Consider the following 16,738-nt stretch of genomic DNA (forward strand, 5'->3'; position numbering starts at 1 on the left):
ATCCCTGTTTGGCTTGGATTAGATGGTACTATCAGGAATTCTGGATTTAATACATGCTTCTGAATGGAAATATTATTCTGCCTCTTCCTTAGATTTTGGGAGTTGCAGACAGATCCAACCAGCTTTTACCATAAACCTCACCAGGTGAAAAGGAAAAGCAGCCTCTAAGATGCTGTTAAGTCCAGAGAGACCCCACACTTGTACAATTTGGTTGGAATGATTTTAAAGCCCATCTCATTCCATCCCCTTCCAGGGATGGGGCACTCCTGCTCTGCATGATGTCCCAGCCATGCTCACCTACAGAAAATGGAAGGGAGAATTTCTGGAACTCAGAACAACCCAGCTTGGAACAGGCTGGAAGCAAAGGCAGGGAGCGCAGCAAGACTTGTACAGAGCCCTGCTGTACTCGCAGTCACACACCAAATTAAAACCAGGAGGATGAGGGACAGTTTAAAGCAGAAACATCCAGCCTGAGTGCCTGTCCAAAAAAAGGCCAGCTTTTCCACAATTAATTCCAAGTCATTCCTCCATCCTGCAGCACTCCTCCTGCAGCTCTGTGCACGCTGGCTGAGGCTTTCACTCCAGAGCTGCATCAGGGCTCTGTCCCTCTGAGCTGGTGGCACTCATCTCTGTACCACCACTGGAATTTTATTCAGCAGGTTTCCTGGAAAGCTGACAGCCCATTTCCTATCTTGTCTTTCAAGTGAAGGGTAAAGCAGGCTCCTCTTCAGCCTCTACAATGGGACAGAATAGGAGTCTCTGCTTTTTCAAGTATGCTGCATCTTGTAGGATCACACCTACAGTGTGTGATTGCTGTGCAAAATCCTGACCTAATTACCAGCACACTGAAAGTCCCAAGTAAAACAAATGGCTAGAAATAAGTGTCTTACTGACATTAAGTAATAGCTTTCACTGTCACCTCGAAAGAACAACAAAGGTCTGCCTGGAAAACCTTCCTAAACAATGAGGAAATCCACAGGGTGAATGAATTCCTGGGTGCCACAGGGTCAAATAATCAAATGTTCACTGTCCCACCTGCCTGGGGGAGGAAAGAGATGGAAGAGAAGGGAAGGAAGAACCTGCATTTAAACAAACAAATCCAAAGCAAATGACTACAAAGCCTCATCCTCTAGACAGATGTCTGTTTATAGAAATGGGTAGCCAGGATACAGTCAAGCATACCAAGTATCTTTATGAAAAAACAACCTTCAGAGAAGTTCATATGCTGAACTGTTTTGGAGATGCACCTGTGGTGTTAGGTGCTTGAAATCTTCCCACTTCTGCAAATTTAAAAAATATCAGTCCTGACACACGACTCATGGCAGAGCAGAGCTTGGTCACCTAACATTTCTGCTGCTGGGATTGCAGAAATGGAAAATCACCAAGACTTTAAGGGCATTTCCATCTGTGCCAGCTGTAAGATCCTCATCCTCGATTGCTTCCCGTCTGCTAGCAGGGACACTAAGCAGCACTTTTCCCCCAGCAGTGATGACACCTCTGGCACACTCTCTCAGTGGCATCTCTCAGGACACAGCACTGGGCTGCTTTAGAGGCACTTTGAGCTGATTCCTGAGTCTCATGACTGCACCCCGAGCCCAGAACTCCCCAGCACCGCCCTGGGCCGCTCCCTCTTGGGTGTAGCACTGCTCAAGCATCATTAGACAATTCACCCAACAAACAACTCCCATCAGAAGGTTAGCCCATGCCTCAGCAAACTGAGAGCACAAATTTTTTTAATAAACTCCTTTCACATGACCGATTCCCAGTCCCCTAATTATTACTGCCATGTTTTAAACTCTGCTTTACTCACATCCTGAATAATCCCCATGTAGTCCCACCAAAATCCCACAAAGCAGGATTATCTCTGCCACAAGTCATCTTTTTCAAGGCCCCAGTCCAAAACCTAGAGGAATTGCTATAAAATTTTCTTTTCATTTTGGAGGGCTTTAAATCATTTTACTGCTTACAATGTGTGTGCATTTAAAATATCTTATGGATTTAAAGAGGTGGAAAAATGTATTTTTCCATAGGTCTGGTTAGAAAAACAGACCTGTGCTGCACAACACAGAAAAACACCTTTGAAACTGCTAAGGTTTCCAGACTAGTAATGCTGCAGTGCATGTGGTCTGGCTTTCTCCCACTTCCCCCTAAATATCCTCCACACACCTTCTCCCAGAGGACACAAACTGTCCCCACTGCTCACAGGAGTCTCTGCTGACTCATTTTTCCAGTATTTCATTCATTTCCTTCAGGTAGGAGCAAGGAATGTCAAGTCCTGACATTTTATTCACGAGTTCATCCCCCAACAGTGACCAATTTTCCTTAATTTCTACTCAACAAAGACAAAAGATGTTGCAATGGCTTGCAAAATGTAACTTCACAAGACATAAACATATACAGAGATTTTCTGAGTGTAAAAATTGTTTTGCAAAGCATTTTCACCCCTAACTAAGTGTTTAGGCAGTTGATTCAAACTTCACAAGGAAGATCCCTGTCCTTGCAGTTTCGAACACAGCCTCAACTTCCCTGTGAAGACCGCCTGGAAAATCACACATTGGCATTGTCTGTTCTCTTCTTAGGCATTGTTTGAGGCAGGGGATGGACATTACCAGGTCAATAATTACATTTTCTGCCTTTCAGGTCATGATATTGCCAAAGTATTTGCCCCATGTACAGCAACACACAGCTGTGTGTGTTCAGTGCTACCCCATTTTCTCTAAGAGGATGGAAGCTGGAAGCATTTTTAGGTGGAAATCCCAGGCTTTGCATTCAGTAACTGAGACTCTGCGTGGGATGCCTTCCTGGTTTTCTCTGGGATTCATTTCTCCAGCTGGTGTGACAAGGCTCACCCCATTCACCAGGGGAAAGCAGAGAGCAAAGCAGCTCCCAGGCTCTACCTGGGGGTGCCTGTGCTGAGGGCAGGCTCCTGAGGGGTTACAGAGCCACCTGGCTGGCTGGGTTTGCATATTTCCAACAGAATTTTACATCTCACGTAATTCCTGTCCTCATTTGGTTCTCCTCTCATCCCACATCAACGTGAGCAGACTTTCAGAAGGCAGAAAACCTGCAGAACTGTACCTGTGTTGATGCAGAAGCTGTAACATGGAATTGTGGAGCAGACCCACAAGAACCATCAAGTCCAACTCCTGCCCTGCACAGGACATCCACTGCCTTTAATGCTCAGCCCCTCATTTCCATTCATTACATTGTGCTTCAGCTTACATGTTGTCTGAGTAAAGTACAAGGCTTTACAATCCATTTAATGCCAGACAAATTAAATTATCATTACGGCAACAAGAAATTAAATTACACCATCATGAAAACAACTATGATCTACACCAAGCTCTCACTTGAAGCAATACTCAGGATTTCCTGTCTTGAGGCTACTGTTATTTGGGCCAGTGTGAGGGAGCATCCCAAAATGCACAAAGTTTGGAGAGTGTTGCTGGCTTGCTGTCTCCCCATCTCCCCCCCCACCAGTGCTGTCCCATTCCAGCACCTCTGGACTGACAATTCCTCTGACAAAAAGCAAGTCTTTCCCTTTCCTTTTTACTGAGGACACCCCTGCATCACCTGTGGAGGAAAGGAACCCCAAAAGCTGCCATCCCACTAGAAAAATCCACCCAAAATTCGCAAAGCCAGCTGAAAAACAGACTGCTTAATCAAGCTACAGACTCAGTGCTTGCACATGGTTCTTCCTCACCACGGAGCTCCCCTGCAAATAAATCACACCCAGGTGTGTAAGACAGCCAGCCAGGCCTGGCTCTCACAGACTCCAGCCTAACATCAGCAGTAGGTTTGGTGAGCTGGCTCCATCTCGCCCTGTTCCCATTTAAGATGCTCTTCACAATTCTTTTTCCTCCTTGGAAGTGCTGATTCACAGGCAGCCTCAGTATGAAGTGCCTCATTAATTATTTTTCCATCCAGGAGCTTTGAGTGGGGGATCCTCACAGCACCAAGAGCAGATTGAGCCAGGGGATGAGCACAGATTTAATTCCTTCTTCCACAGTGACTTCCCTCTGGCTCTCGCCTGTGCAAAGATGAGACGGGCAAACAAGAACTGTGTCTGGAGTGCTGCAGAGCTCTCAGCACGACCAAGGCACCCTCCCTGTGAGCAGCAGGCACTGAATGCTGAACTGTGAAAATGCAATTTTGGCTGCAGTGTGGGGATGAATGTAAAGAAAAACAGAAATCCACGGGGACTGCGCCCCCACGGCTCGGATGGGAGTTGAAACCACCCTCAATGGGGCAGGAAAAACTGACAGTACTGACAGGAGGACTCTGTTGGAAAATCTCGGTGTGTGAGGCCAGTAGCTCTGCTGACCGCTTTTTGGGTAAAAACCATTTACTAACTGAACATCCTTCCCAATATGGGAATCTCTTGAAAGACCCACTGTGATTTCAAAGGAGTCCTAACAGAGCAGCAGCTCAATGTTTGCACTCCCTCTGCACCACACAAACATCCCAAAGCACAGAAATCCAAGGACAGGCTGGGCTGTGGGCATCACCCAGGAGTCCCCCTCGAGCCCAAATCCTCAGCACAGTTTGATCTCCAATAGAGGGCTCTCGCAGGCTCTGCATGCATCACACATCAAGCGCTAGAACTGGGCTTCCTTTTCTCATGCAAACTTTTATCCCACTTGTAAATCTTCGGCCTTAAAATTTGCTTTGCAAATACTCTACCTGCCGGCTGAGCGATAAGCAGCACAGGTAAGAGTGAGCTGTGCTTCATACCAAACCGCTCAAGTAACAAAAAAACACCCCAAACCCCAGAATTACACTTTTCCTCCGTAGTTTAACAGCCATATACATAACTCAAAGCCTAATTTTTTTTGTTTGCTCTCTCTCCTAACATTTTAATGGATAAAGAGCTGCACTTACACAGTCAGATTGTGTAAGGTACCCACCTTTTTTACCTCGGCACCCACCAGCAGCGTTGCCACTGCCTCCAACGGGCTTGGCAAAGCATCAGCACATATGGTGCTGGTTGGGTTCACCCTGGCAAAGCCCGGCGTCTGCCGGGTGCGGAGAGCCGGGCTCTGTCACACGGGCAGGCTCAGCCGCAGCGCTCCACACTCTCTCAAGTTTCACATTCTACTTACAACTAACTCCCGCAGTGGAAACTCTGAAAGCATCGCCCTTGAGAAACTGCTCCAAACTCCATGGGACGCTGCGAACCAGCTCAACCCGCGCTGTCCCGCCGGCTGCCAGCGCTGCCCGGGATGCGCGGGGCACTCCCAGAGGCTTTCCCGAGCCCGGGGTACCCGGAGCGCTCCGGGAGTCTTTTCCCGATCCCCGGGGACACCCCGAGCGCTGCCAGCGGCTTTCCCGAGCCCGGGGATACCCGGGGCGCTCCCGGAGGCTTTCCGGAGCCCGGGGCTACCCGGTCTGCTGCCCCAGCCCGTACCTCGGATGTAGGCGCACTTGCTGTCGTCCAGCGGCGCGGAGGCAGAGGCGCCCATGGCTCGGTGCGGAGCTGCGGCAGCACCGCGCTCCCGCCGAGCCCGGAGCGCTCCCGCCGCTTCCTCCGCAGGCACCGCCCCCGGCCCGGCCCTGCCCCGCCCCGCCCCGCCCGGCACGGCACGGCACGGCACGGCACGGACCCAACAGGGACCCAACAGGGACCCGCGGCAGCTCTGGGCTCCAGGCACGCCCGTCCCCGGCCGCTCGTTGTGCCCCCACTCCGCCCTGCCCCGCTGTCACTCATCACCGCAAAATCCACATCCCCACCGAGACACGGCTGGAGTTTCTGTCCGGAGTTTCTCCCCGGAGTTTCTAGCCGGAGTTTCTCCAGGGGTCACGTTCAAGACCGTGCCGCAGTAAAAGCACGGTTAAACAGGACCAAAATGCCTCTCCTGGAGGTGTCCAGGAGACAGCGGGCTCTGGCGCTGGGTGATGTGTGCGGTGGTTTAGGGGTGACAGTGGCAGGGCTGAGGTGACGTTGAACTCCCTGATTTTAGAGGTCTGTTCCAACCTTGATGGTTCTGTGATAAAGGCAGTGGCCCAGAGAAGCTGTGGCCCCATCCCTGGAGGAGTCCAAGGCCAGGTTGGACAGGGCTTGGAGCAACCTGGGAGACTGGAAGGTGTCCATGTCCATGGCAGGGAGTGGGATGAGATGATTTTAAGGTCCCTTCCAACCCATCCCACTCCATCCTTCTGTGATTCTGTGATTTATGGCTCAGTCTTCAGGGCCATATTGTCCCACTCTTCCCAGGAATATTGCCAATTGCTATTGTATATTTCATTCCAGGATGAACAAACCTACACAAATCTACACAAGCAGGCACTAAAATACACATCACTTCAGTAAATATTGTCCAGGCATTGAAACAACTTTCTAAAACAGGCAAGCACACCAGTCTGCAGATCCTCAACACAGCAAAGTAAGACAGTATGGAACAGATATCTGAATTCTCCTGCCCCTGAACAATAATTTCACATCATACCCAGATGTGACTTTCTAAAGTACTTCCTTCTTTTTTGCTGTTTTTATAACATTAATCCAGCTGACTGGCCATGGGCAGGGTGCCATCCCTTATTGGGCCTCATATGTTTTGTATGGAGCTGATGAGTTGCAATGAATGTGGATTTTGCTGACACGCTGGAGGTTCACAGTGACTGGAAGTTACTCATTTTACCATTAAATACTTCTCATTCAGCTTGTACACATCTGCCACTCACTGTGAAATTGCTTTCACATATTCCAGCTTTGCTGACCTGGGCTGTGGGGTGGGGAGGTTTATCCTATGCCACTGAGCTGATCACAGAATGGTGAAACAGGTTGGGCTGAATAAACCAACCATTTTGGTGTTCAATAAACCAACCATTTTGGGGTTGAATAAATCAATCATTTTGGGGTTGAATAAACCAATCATTTTGGGGTTTTTAATGAGGTTTTTAAACCAACACTGAACTTGATCAGATTTGAAATATTGCAGATGATATGTGACATCAAGGTCAGTATTGTGCTAAACAACCTTCCTCCTTCCAAAATTCATGTTCTCTGGGCACACACTGGTTGTATCTAAGTGTGATGGAGCAATTGCTTCACTACCTTGAGGAGAGCAGGCTCATCCGGAGCATCACTGAGCCAGTCACAAATCTATGGAGACCTCAGCTGAGCTAAAACATTAAATCAACAGCACTTCCAGAGGTCAGTTGTGAACCAGGCTCTGCTTTAAATACATTTGAGAGCTCTCAGCAAGGTGGCTGCTGTGGTTTTCTCACTGCATCTCTGTGAGCTGTGTGAGCAGACACCAGTGAGGAATTACTGGTTGCTAGTGTGCCTTTTGAAGGCACTAACTCAGAGGAGAATTCAGGCTCTGCTCAGTGCAGTGTATCTTTTATCAAATGTAGCTGAGGAGCTTTTCATCGCGTGAAATGGGCAAGTCAGCTCCAGGAGTCTGGAGAGATAAACCTTGGAGAATTCATGAGCCATGAAGTGGATTGCAGTTCTGTCCCATCATTAAGCAGATGAAAATGTGCCAAATCCCAGAAGCCTCATACCCCACAACAGATGACAGAACGTGCACTGAGTGGGAAACCCCCCCTGTCTAATTACAGCTAGGGTAAAAACAAAAGGAGAGCTGAGGAGTTTATCTAGTTATAACATTCTATACTTTGGTACTACCTGATCCCCAAGATCCCCAGGCATCTCATAAATGCTTGCTAATTAAAGACTGTGATTTCCTTTTTAAGATAGGGAAATGCTGTGTTTTAATGGCAAAGCTTGTGTCTTTATCATCTTAAAAAGACACCGTGAGAAACATGAGCCAAATCAGGAACAAAGATAAAGGATCCTATTTATGTTCTGCTTAAAACAAAAACCATCCTTAAGATAAGAAATTTGCCACATTAAATTTTAAGCTGATATGACACACCTGCACTGCAGCTATCCATGATAAAGTAATACAATCAAAACAAGTATTTTCCCACTTTTTCTCCTATGAAATCTTGATCTTTAAGGGTTGTGTTTATCTTTACACACCCCAAAATTCCTTCTCTAAACACCTATTTTGTACTATATCCTAAAGGCTGTATTATATCCTAAAGGGCAAAATGAAAGTGAATTCCTGAATGAAGAGGATCAGGAGAAATCCTTCTTTCCAAACAAAGGGGTGAAGATCTACCTCTGCTGCCTCTGTGAGTTCACTTGTGGCACAGTGACGTTTCTTACATCACCACAGTCTTCCTCATGCTCTGAACCCATGAGGCAGCCAGTGGAAGTACAAGGAGCTCTAGTACCCAAAAAGTGCAGTGCACTGTCACCGCCAAATTCTGCTTTGGGAGGGTGAGAGGGGTGAGAGGAAGGGAGGAAGGGAAAGAAGGCAGGGAGAGAGGGAGGGAGGAGGAGTCTTGTCTCCACAATCTCATCTATTTGATCTCCCGCTGCAGTGGAACCCTGGTGTGCCCCAGACATGACAAGATCCATTCCCAGCCCCACGGGCTCACCATGGAATGAGCTTCCAGGGGCTGTCAGTCAAACACACAGTCCCTAACACAACCACAGGGCTGACAGCCTGCAGAGGCGTCCTCAGAGGCACTGATAACATCTTGGCCACCTTGCTGGCTGCTGCTCCTTGTGTGATGTAAAGGGGCCATGCCAAGGAACCAGCTTGTTTGTTTGCCAGGCTGCACAAGAGCACTTGGCTGTGCCCTTCGCTCCAGAGGGAGGGCAGGTTCACCCTGTGTGTGCTCCCCCACAGCCCTCCTGGTTGCCTCAGAGACATGGTTTGTTATCAAACAGAAGCACTGAAGTGAAAGGTGTGTGAAATCCATTGGGAGAGATGATTCATTATCCAAAAGTACCTTCTAGGATTTCTCCAAGGGAAAGGAGCCATTTTAAGGCCGCTGGCTTTGTAGGCAGGATAACAATGTGCTGTTGACACAGCCAGCTGCAAATGCAATAAAACTGTAATGAATAAATAATAATCATCTATTGCTAGAGGAAACTCTTAATCATTATTGTCTGAAAGTCAAAATCAGGTTGCAGACAGTGTGAGGGATGTGTGACAAAATAAAACCAGCCCTTTTCTCAGGACAGATTGTTGGCTGAAGTATATTCTGAATCCTTTCCCTGTAAGTAAAACAAAAAATGTTATTCTTATGAGTTATTTTCAAAAGGTTAGAAGGAAGTCTTAAAATATAGCTACAGAAGATACTCTAAGAGAATGACAGCTGTTCTGTCTGGAAAAGCAAAAATAACATTTTGATAAAATAGCCTTAAAAAAAAGTTAAGAGTTGGTCGTGCTTTAGCTACTGCCCTAACTCTGAGAGAGCAACCAGCACTGAAAACCCACACACAGGAGAGTGGATTTGGACAAGTTCCTAATCCCAGAATCATGGAGCAGCCCAGGTTTGGAAGGGACCTCAAAATGTCCTCAAACCTCCCCTGGGAAGGGAGTCTAAGGAGATTATCTAACACCCTGTGCCACTGCACCTTGAGAACTTCAGCCACAGAGACCCTGAGGAGGCTGTGCCAGTGAATTGCTGTTCTTGCTAGAGAAAGTCTCTTTCTTACACCAAGGTAAAATGGAACAGCATGGTCTGGAGATGATGTACTGACAGTATATGATGTACTGCTTCATTTATGAACTGAATGTTCCAGGAGAGAGGTAAAAAAGGTGTTTATGGTCATTATTCAAATGAAAGAATCAGATAAAACCTTTTACTTTTGTAACTGAAAAGTATGGATGACAGTCTGAACCACTCATGAAGGAGGGAAGGCAAGGCAAAGGAATATTTCAGTAGCAAATGGTGGTAAAATGATATAATTATATCTGTAGTTCTACCTTTCAAAGGTTATGTAGATCAAGATATAATCAAGCTGCTGAGTGCACAGTTCAAAGCAGGAGGAGGCTTTGCTGGTTGCCTTTCTCACTCCTTATTTTCTTCCCAATTATGTTTTATGTTCACATTCAACACGTGAACAACATTCATTGGAAAACTCTTTGAAAAACAGTGCTCATAAAAAACCAAATTACAAATGACACTCATTATTTTATGACAGTATCAACCTGCTTGGTCGCAAATTGTTTAGGTCTGTCGATTTTGCCCACAGAATTGAACGGGACACATAATCTGAGAGGTTTTTGAAACTCCTGCAGTAGAATGTTCTGATAATGCATTGATGGTGATATGGCAGAGTTCTGTAGTTCTCTACTTGCATTTAGTAAATATATGCACACAAACATAGCCCTAGCCCATAGCAGGGCTCAGCTAGATACCAGTATTGCTACAAATTGAGCATTTCCACCCTCAATATCCAAACAACACACATCTTGTTCCTCAAACACTAAATACTGCTGAGTGGAAAGGTAGAAAACTTGAGGTTAAAAAACTCTTTTTCCTTTGTTGTCCAAGAGTGTGGTGGGGTGATGAAAACTTCCCAGTAATGACAACGAGAAGCTGCTCTCTCTTCTGACCCCTGAGGTTCTGGAGCGGGAGGATTTGAGCAGCTGGGCCTTTTAGACACCAGGTCAGCCCAACAAAAGAATGCTGCTCCCCTAGAATTCCTTCTCAGAGCTGAAGGGAGCAGCACAGTGCTCGGGGTGCTCACTGCAGAGAGCTCTGCTCTTTTGGTTTCTGTCCACAAGGGCCCTTCAGTGGCTCTCAGGTTCCCAGTTCTCATGGAGTGCAACCAAACCCTTGCCAATCCATCCTGAGCAAGTGAAACTCCTCACAACCAAACACACAATCTGTTAGTACTTAGGGCACATTACCAACTGGCATGTCAAGACTGCTTTTTAAAACAGAGTCTAAAATTGATTTATTACAAATAAACAGATTGTCCCAAGTACAGCTCCAGGCAGCAGCTGTGGAGAGGGGAAAGCACTGCACACCTGGAGTGAAAAAATCCTCTCAAATCAGTAACCCCACAAGAACAAGAGACTCTGCCTTACCTTAATGTGAAGTAATTTCTTTTTCAGCCCTGTGAAAATTTCCCCTGGATTGGTCTCCTCCCCTCCCCAGCTTTCCTGGGGCAGTGCTGCTGGTCCTGTCATTGCCATGTCAGGAACCTGATGGGAGCACAGTTTCAAGCTTGTTTGTTCTTTTGATGTCAGCCCTGTGGCTCTTTGAAGTTGGAGTCTCCTTCTGGAAGGCTGGGGGGGCAATGCTGGATCTAGAAGAACAGGAAAGGAAGGAGGTGCAGCAAACCCAGCCCCCCTGGGAATGGGTAAGGGAGTGAAATGGAGTGTGAGGACATGCCACGGGGCTGAGGGACAGGAATAAACATCTGGGACAGGAATAAAAACCCTGAACAGGGATGCAAAACTCAGAAACTTGAAGATACAGTTCTGGATTTTATTTCCTATAAAGTAAGGAATCCTAGAGTTAAGAATCACCTCCAGCTGTGGCACACTCCATTTGCCTGCCCCACTGGCCAAGAAATGGCATGGTTTTGTGTATGTGTAAATTAAAATAAAATACATGCATTGAACTTTCCTGGTTTTTAAATACACAAAACGTATTTGGTAAATTCAAACACCACTTCCTTCTCTGCTTAGTCACTAGTTATGAAATCTGTTAAATGACAAATGAGGTGATCATTCCTGCTCAGCTGCCATTAGAGGCTGTAATTTAATTAGTTGGGACATTCATGTCAAAACAACTAATGCACAGGCCCTCACAGATCCATTGTTGGAGTTCCCTCGTTGTCAAACAAGACCCATGGGGTTGTTCCCTCACGTGAAAACAGAGGTGGTGCTCAGGAAACAGGGAATAAAGCACAGCTCAGTGCCCTGCCCACTGCCCGCTGCTCCCACGGGCGCAGAGCAGCAAACACTGCCCATTCTGCTGATCTCAGCAGAAAATCCAGATTAAAAAGCCATCTGGTGGAGGTCCAGTGGGTTCTTTACTGCTTCAAGTGGGCAGCCACACCTGCCTGGGAAGACCAAAACCTTCCTGAGTGGTAGAAATAAGTTTATAGGGAGGTTTTTGTAGGAGGCAGCCTGGTAAGAAGGGAAAGCTGAGGCATCTCACTGCCTCTGAAGAGTTTAGTGAGGCAAGATGCCAAATCCAGAAATTAAACTTGTCATTTTCCCATCTTAACTAAGGAAATCATGGTGACTCTGCTTAGAGGAGTAAGAAATTCGACTTCCATTTGATTATCAAAGATGTGACTGAAACTCTCCTCCCAAGTGAGCTGCTGTTCCTGTATTATTAACAACCCCTCAAAAGTCCAGCAGGCGTGGGCTGCAGCAGCTGAATGATCCTGCAGACATGATTAATGAAGGAGAGGGCTAAATCCCCACGACATCTGGATTTGCTTCTTCTGGCCACAGATGGTTTTGGTTGCTTTTTATTCCAAGGATATTCGTTGGGACCAAGCATGGGGTTTAAACACAGCTTTCCTGTTCCAAGTCTCCATTTTCCATGGAGGAGCTTCTCCTCAGGACCCTGTCCAGGGAGGCATGTGTAACAAATAAAGTGGGCTTTGCTAAACCATCCTGCACACTGAAGGGGCTGCAAAAGTTCAAAAGGAGACACACAAAGGAAAGCAGAATAGTTTGGATTTTTGATGTATTTTCCCCTCTCTGAAGTGATTGTCTTGTCTGCTTCATCTTCGTTCCAGATGATTTTATAAAAAACTTATCCCTCCGAGGTTTTGAACTTGCAGTGGATGGATCACAAAGTGTTTACAAGTTTTTCTGTTCACTTAGTGTAGATGCTGAGAGCACAAGGCTGGCTGCTGGGCTGGGAAAGCCACCCAGCGAGCAGCCTGACAGCAATCCCACACTGAGCCCACCAGTGGGTGAGGAACCCCCATCCCTGGGATCCTGTCAGCCCCTGCTCCTCTCCAGCTCACCTGCACTCACCCCAAGTGTGCCTGGGCAGGAGGACATCACCTCCTCAGCAGCACCAGCACATCCTCGTGGTGGAGCAAAAATCTTTCAAATTAATTATCATCATAATTTATTTGTGTGATAAAACCTGGGCACAAGGCCTTTCAGTGTCCATTAGGAGTGCAGATGTAGTTAATTAGTGTACTAGTAATTTTCTTACACTCTGTTGCTTCTCCAGTTGTTAACCTGGGTAACAATTAATCTGCTTTTCTAGCGCGGTACCTGCCTTGGTTCTCTTTTGGTTCTCTCTTGGTTCTCTTGGGTTCACTCTTGCCTCTCTAAATAAGCAACAGAAGAAACAGCAGTGGCCTTGATTATGTAGTAATGATCTACTTAGAATTTATAAACTCTATCAAATCTCTAGTACTATTGAGAATTGATAGAATTTATAAACTCTATCAAATTACTCTAGTAATTCTGTGGGTTTTTTTCAAAGCATTCTAAATGCCAGTGCTTATTTGGCTGTTATAAGAAAGCATAATACTGGTTTAAAAACTTGCTTGCATTCAGACACATCCACCATCACAGTCCCGGCTGTTTTGCTGTGCAGTACTGAACACACTGTCATATCTACTGCATTAAAACCGCTCTCTGCAGATCAAAAGAGATTATTTTATTCCTTTTTTTGATGATGTTTAGCAGAAACCTATGTTCTCCTGGTTACCTACTCTGTTCAGCTTTACCAGACTGGTTTTGACCACAGTCAGTTGCACTAATGTTTGTACGTGAAACGCAACTATTGCTTTTCCTTCCTTTTCTATTTCATAATAAAGTCAGTATTTCCGTAGACACTGGAATCCTCATTTTCCTTACATAAGAGAAAATAACAGCATTCTTCTGTTATCCCAACTTTGAAACATGATGATTAAAAGTATTATCATAGATCACAGAAAAATCCAGTTTGGAAGGGACTTCTGGAGCCCATCTGCTCCAAACTTCTGCTGGAAGCAGGACCCTTGTGTCAGGCTGTCCAGGGCTCTGTCAAGCCAAACCTTGAATATTTCCAGTGAGGGAATTTTTACCACTTCCCTGGCAATGTTTAATTGTTCTCACAGTGATTTTCTTCCACTTAAACCCAGACAGAATTTCTCCTTGGGGCAAGTTGTTTGTATTAGCCTTAATGTGTTTTCCCTTGATGTGTTCAGATGCACAAATGAGCTCTTGCCTGTCAAAATAACCAGCAGAAGAAGCAGCAGTGGCCTTGCTCCATTTCTGATGGCACACTGGATGTTCAGCAGTTGAGTTACCTTGAGGCTGGCTTTTGCCACATCTTGCAGTAACTGCTGGATGGAACTGGGGGGTCTTTGATTCCTCTGTCAAGGACCAGAGAGCCCAGAAACACAGAAGTGGGCAGGAGGCTGAAATCAGGGGTGTTAGGTTCTCTAACAGCCGCTCAGCCCATTTGAAAATGAAGCTTTTTGAGCATTCTGTCTGTGCAGAATAATTGAGCTGTAAGGATCCCTGCTGTGGACTGAAAGCAGCACGCAAAGCAAACCTCGGAGTCTTGCCAACAATTACCTTTCACTTGGCACACTGCCCAGAATTAAAACCTTGCAAAATTTTAGTCTCCATTTCTCTGGTATATTTCTGTAGCTGTTTAAACAACCAATAAAATAAAGGGGGAAAAAGCAAAAAAAGAGATTATAAAAATGTGCAGATTATGGACTAAGCACACATAATGGTCTGGCTTTGGTCCCCTTCTCTTTCCCCAAATGCCTAAAGAATAACAAGAGGAAATACTAAAAAGAACCAGCAATTTAAACAAAAGCTGTGAGGTCAAACTCTCCCTTGCTCCTCCTTCCTTCTCTTTATCGCTGCTCTCCACTTGGCTCCTGGCTCCCAGCTGAAGGCACTGCCTGCATTGTTAGCCCATGGACCAGAACAATGCACCACAACAAAGGCTGGGGGAGCTCACTTGAGCCCTTCCAGCGTTCTGCCTTGTGCAAAGCGAAAATCCTCTGAAAAGAAGGAGAAATAAACTGAAATTCGTGTGGAATCATAGAATCATGGGATGGTTTGGGCAGTGAGCCCATCCAGTGCCACCTGTGCCATGGACACCTTCCACTATCCCAGGTCACTCCAAGCCCTGTCCAGCCTGGCCTTGGACACTTCCAGGGATGGAGGGAATTTCTGCCCAATATCCCATTTGCCCCTGCCCTCTGGCAGTGGGAAGCCATTCCCTGTGTTCTGCCCCTCCCTTCCTCCCTTGTTCCAAGTCCCTCTCCAGCTTTCTTGGAGTCCCTTTAGGCACTGCAAGGTGCTCTGAGGTGTCCCCAGAGCCTCTTTTTCTTCAGGTGAACTCCCCAGCTCCCCCAGCCTGAGGGGCTCCAGCCCTGGGAGCATCTCTGAGGCCTCCTCAGGCTCCAAGAGGGCCACATCGTCCCTGAGCTGTGCTCCCAGAGCTGGATGCAGCTCTCCAGGTGGAGCCCACGAAGCACCAGCCCCACGTGTGGCCACCACAGATGACAAGTGTCACTAGAATGAGCTGCCCCAACCACAGCTGTGTCTGTATTAGGTGTATCTGCAAAGGAGGGTGAGGAGAAGCAACCTGGCAGGGCTGTGGGTGCAGCTGTGGGTGAGGCAGCAGTGCAGGAGAGGCACCAAGAGGGGTTATGGACCTTCTCACTGGTGGTGCACAGGGCTCTGCTTGCCAGAGAGCTCTCACAGCAGTGAAGCAGGGTTGGAGTGTGAATTTTCAGTTTAAAGAGAGCCCAGTGGCAGCTTGGCCTCAAGTGAGCACCTGCACCAGCATGTGGAAGGTGCTTAGGAAGAACACTGTGTTTGAGGAGAGCATGGGCAGAAGTAGCTGCCACTCAGTGCAGCTCCCCTAAGTGCTGGATTTGCCGTGGAAAAATGACTTGGTAGATCCTGACAGTGCTCCAGTGTCCAGGCTTCTGGATGTTTGTGCTATCTGCAGAAGCCTTGCATGGCTACAGCCCTGAAAACAAACACAGCCCAAGCTGAAACCTCATCCAGCATTCTGGGAGCGCAGGCAACCCACACTAAGTGCAGCCATGTGGAGGCTTTGTAAGGGGATTTTCTGGTTTAACAAGGAACTGGCTCACTGTGGAGGCTGGTATCCATGGCTAGGATTGAGGTAGTGCTGTGACACGAGAAATAAAGGAAGCTCTACACTTCCTACCCTGTATTCTCACACATCGAATTAGAGAGGACTGTAAAGATTGTACTCCTCACTGACTGAAGGCTGGAGTTGCTGACACGAGTGACAGCACTCAGATTTTCACTCCTGTTGAACGCACTAGCTACCAAAACCACGGATGCTCAGGTGGCCACTCTGACTCTCGGAGGTTATGCAAAACATAACATCGACCAAAACTTTAAACCAGCTCTTCTGCCCCTGTTTTAATGAGATGTTTTCACACCAGAAGTTACTCCTTGCTGTCGGGCGCCCTCTCCTGCATGTTCACCTCTGTAGCTGTTCTGGTGACAGAGTATCCTTCCTCCTCCTCCTGGAAAATCCTTCCACACAAAAGTCCCTCTGACCCCGCACACCTCCCTGGTTTTCAGATACCCAACTCGCGGCCGCTCACTACACTCCAGAAAGCTCCCAGGCAATCTCGGCTTTGCTAATAAAGAGTTACCAGGAAATTCGTTTTCTTTACAAAGCAAATTAATTCCAAGCGCCCACAACTTAAAATCATAGACTCCCAGGCTGGTTTGGGTTGGGAGGGACCTTAAGGATCGTCTTATTCCACCCTCCACCACGGGCAGGGACACCTTCTGCTAAAGTCAGGTTGCTCCAATACTCAAACACTTCCTCCGCTCACGGGCTGATTACCAAACCACTTTCTCTCCTGCTTCCTGCCTTCTTCTTGTCTTTTCTACACTCTGTCAAGTTGTTCACACGGCTTCCTCATCCCCACTCTCTGTTC

The 16,738-nt window shown here is 47.0% G+C and overlaps 1 protein-coding gene across 1 annotated transcript in view; it reads right to left on the reverse strand.

Annotated features, from left to right (window-relative positions):
* Positions 1-5,557, reverse strand: part of NIBAN1 (niban apoptosis regulator 1) — a 54,037-nt gene extending 48,480 nt beyond the window's left edge. The window contains exon 1 of the mRNA XM_030953683.1: positions 5,408-5,557. Coding sequence (XP_030809543.1) covers positions 5,408-5,462 — 55 coding nt within the window. The 5' untranslated portion in view covers positions 5,463-5,557. The remainder of the gene's footprint in view (positions 1-5,407) is intronic.
* Positions 5,558-16,738: the final 11,181 nt, after the last annotated feature.

Source organism: Camarhynchus parvulus, chromosome 8 (assembly GCF_901933205.1).
Source record: "Camarhynchus parvulus chromosome 8, STF_HiC, whole genome shotgun sequence".
In the NCBI taxonomy this organism is placed as follows: Eukaryota; Metazoa; Chordata; class Aves; order Passeriformes; family Thraupidae; genus Camarhynchus; species Camarhynchus parvulus.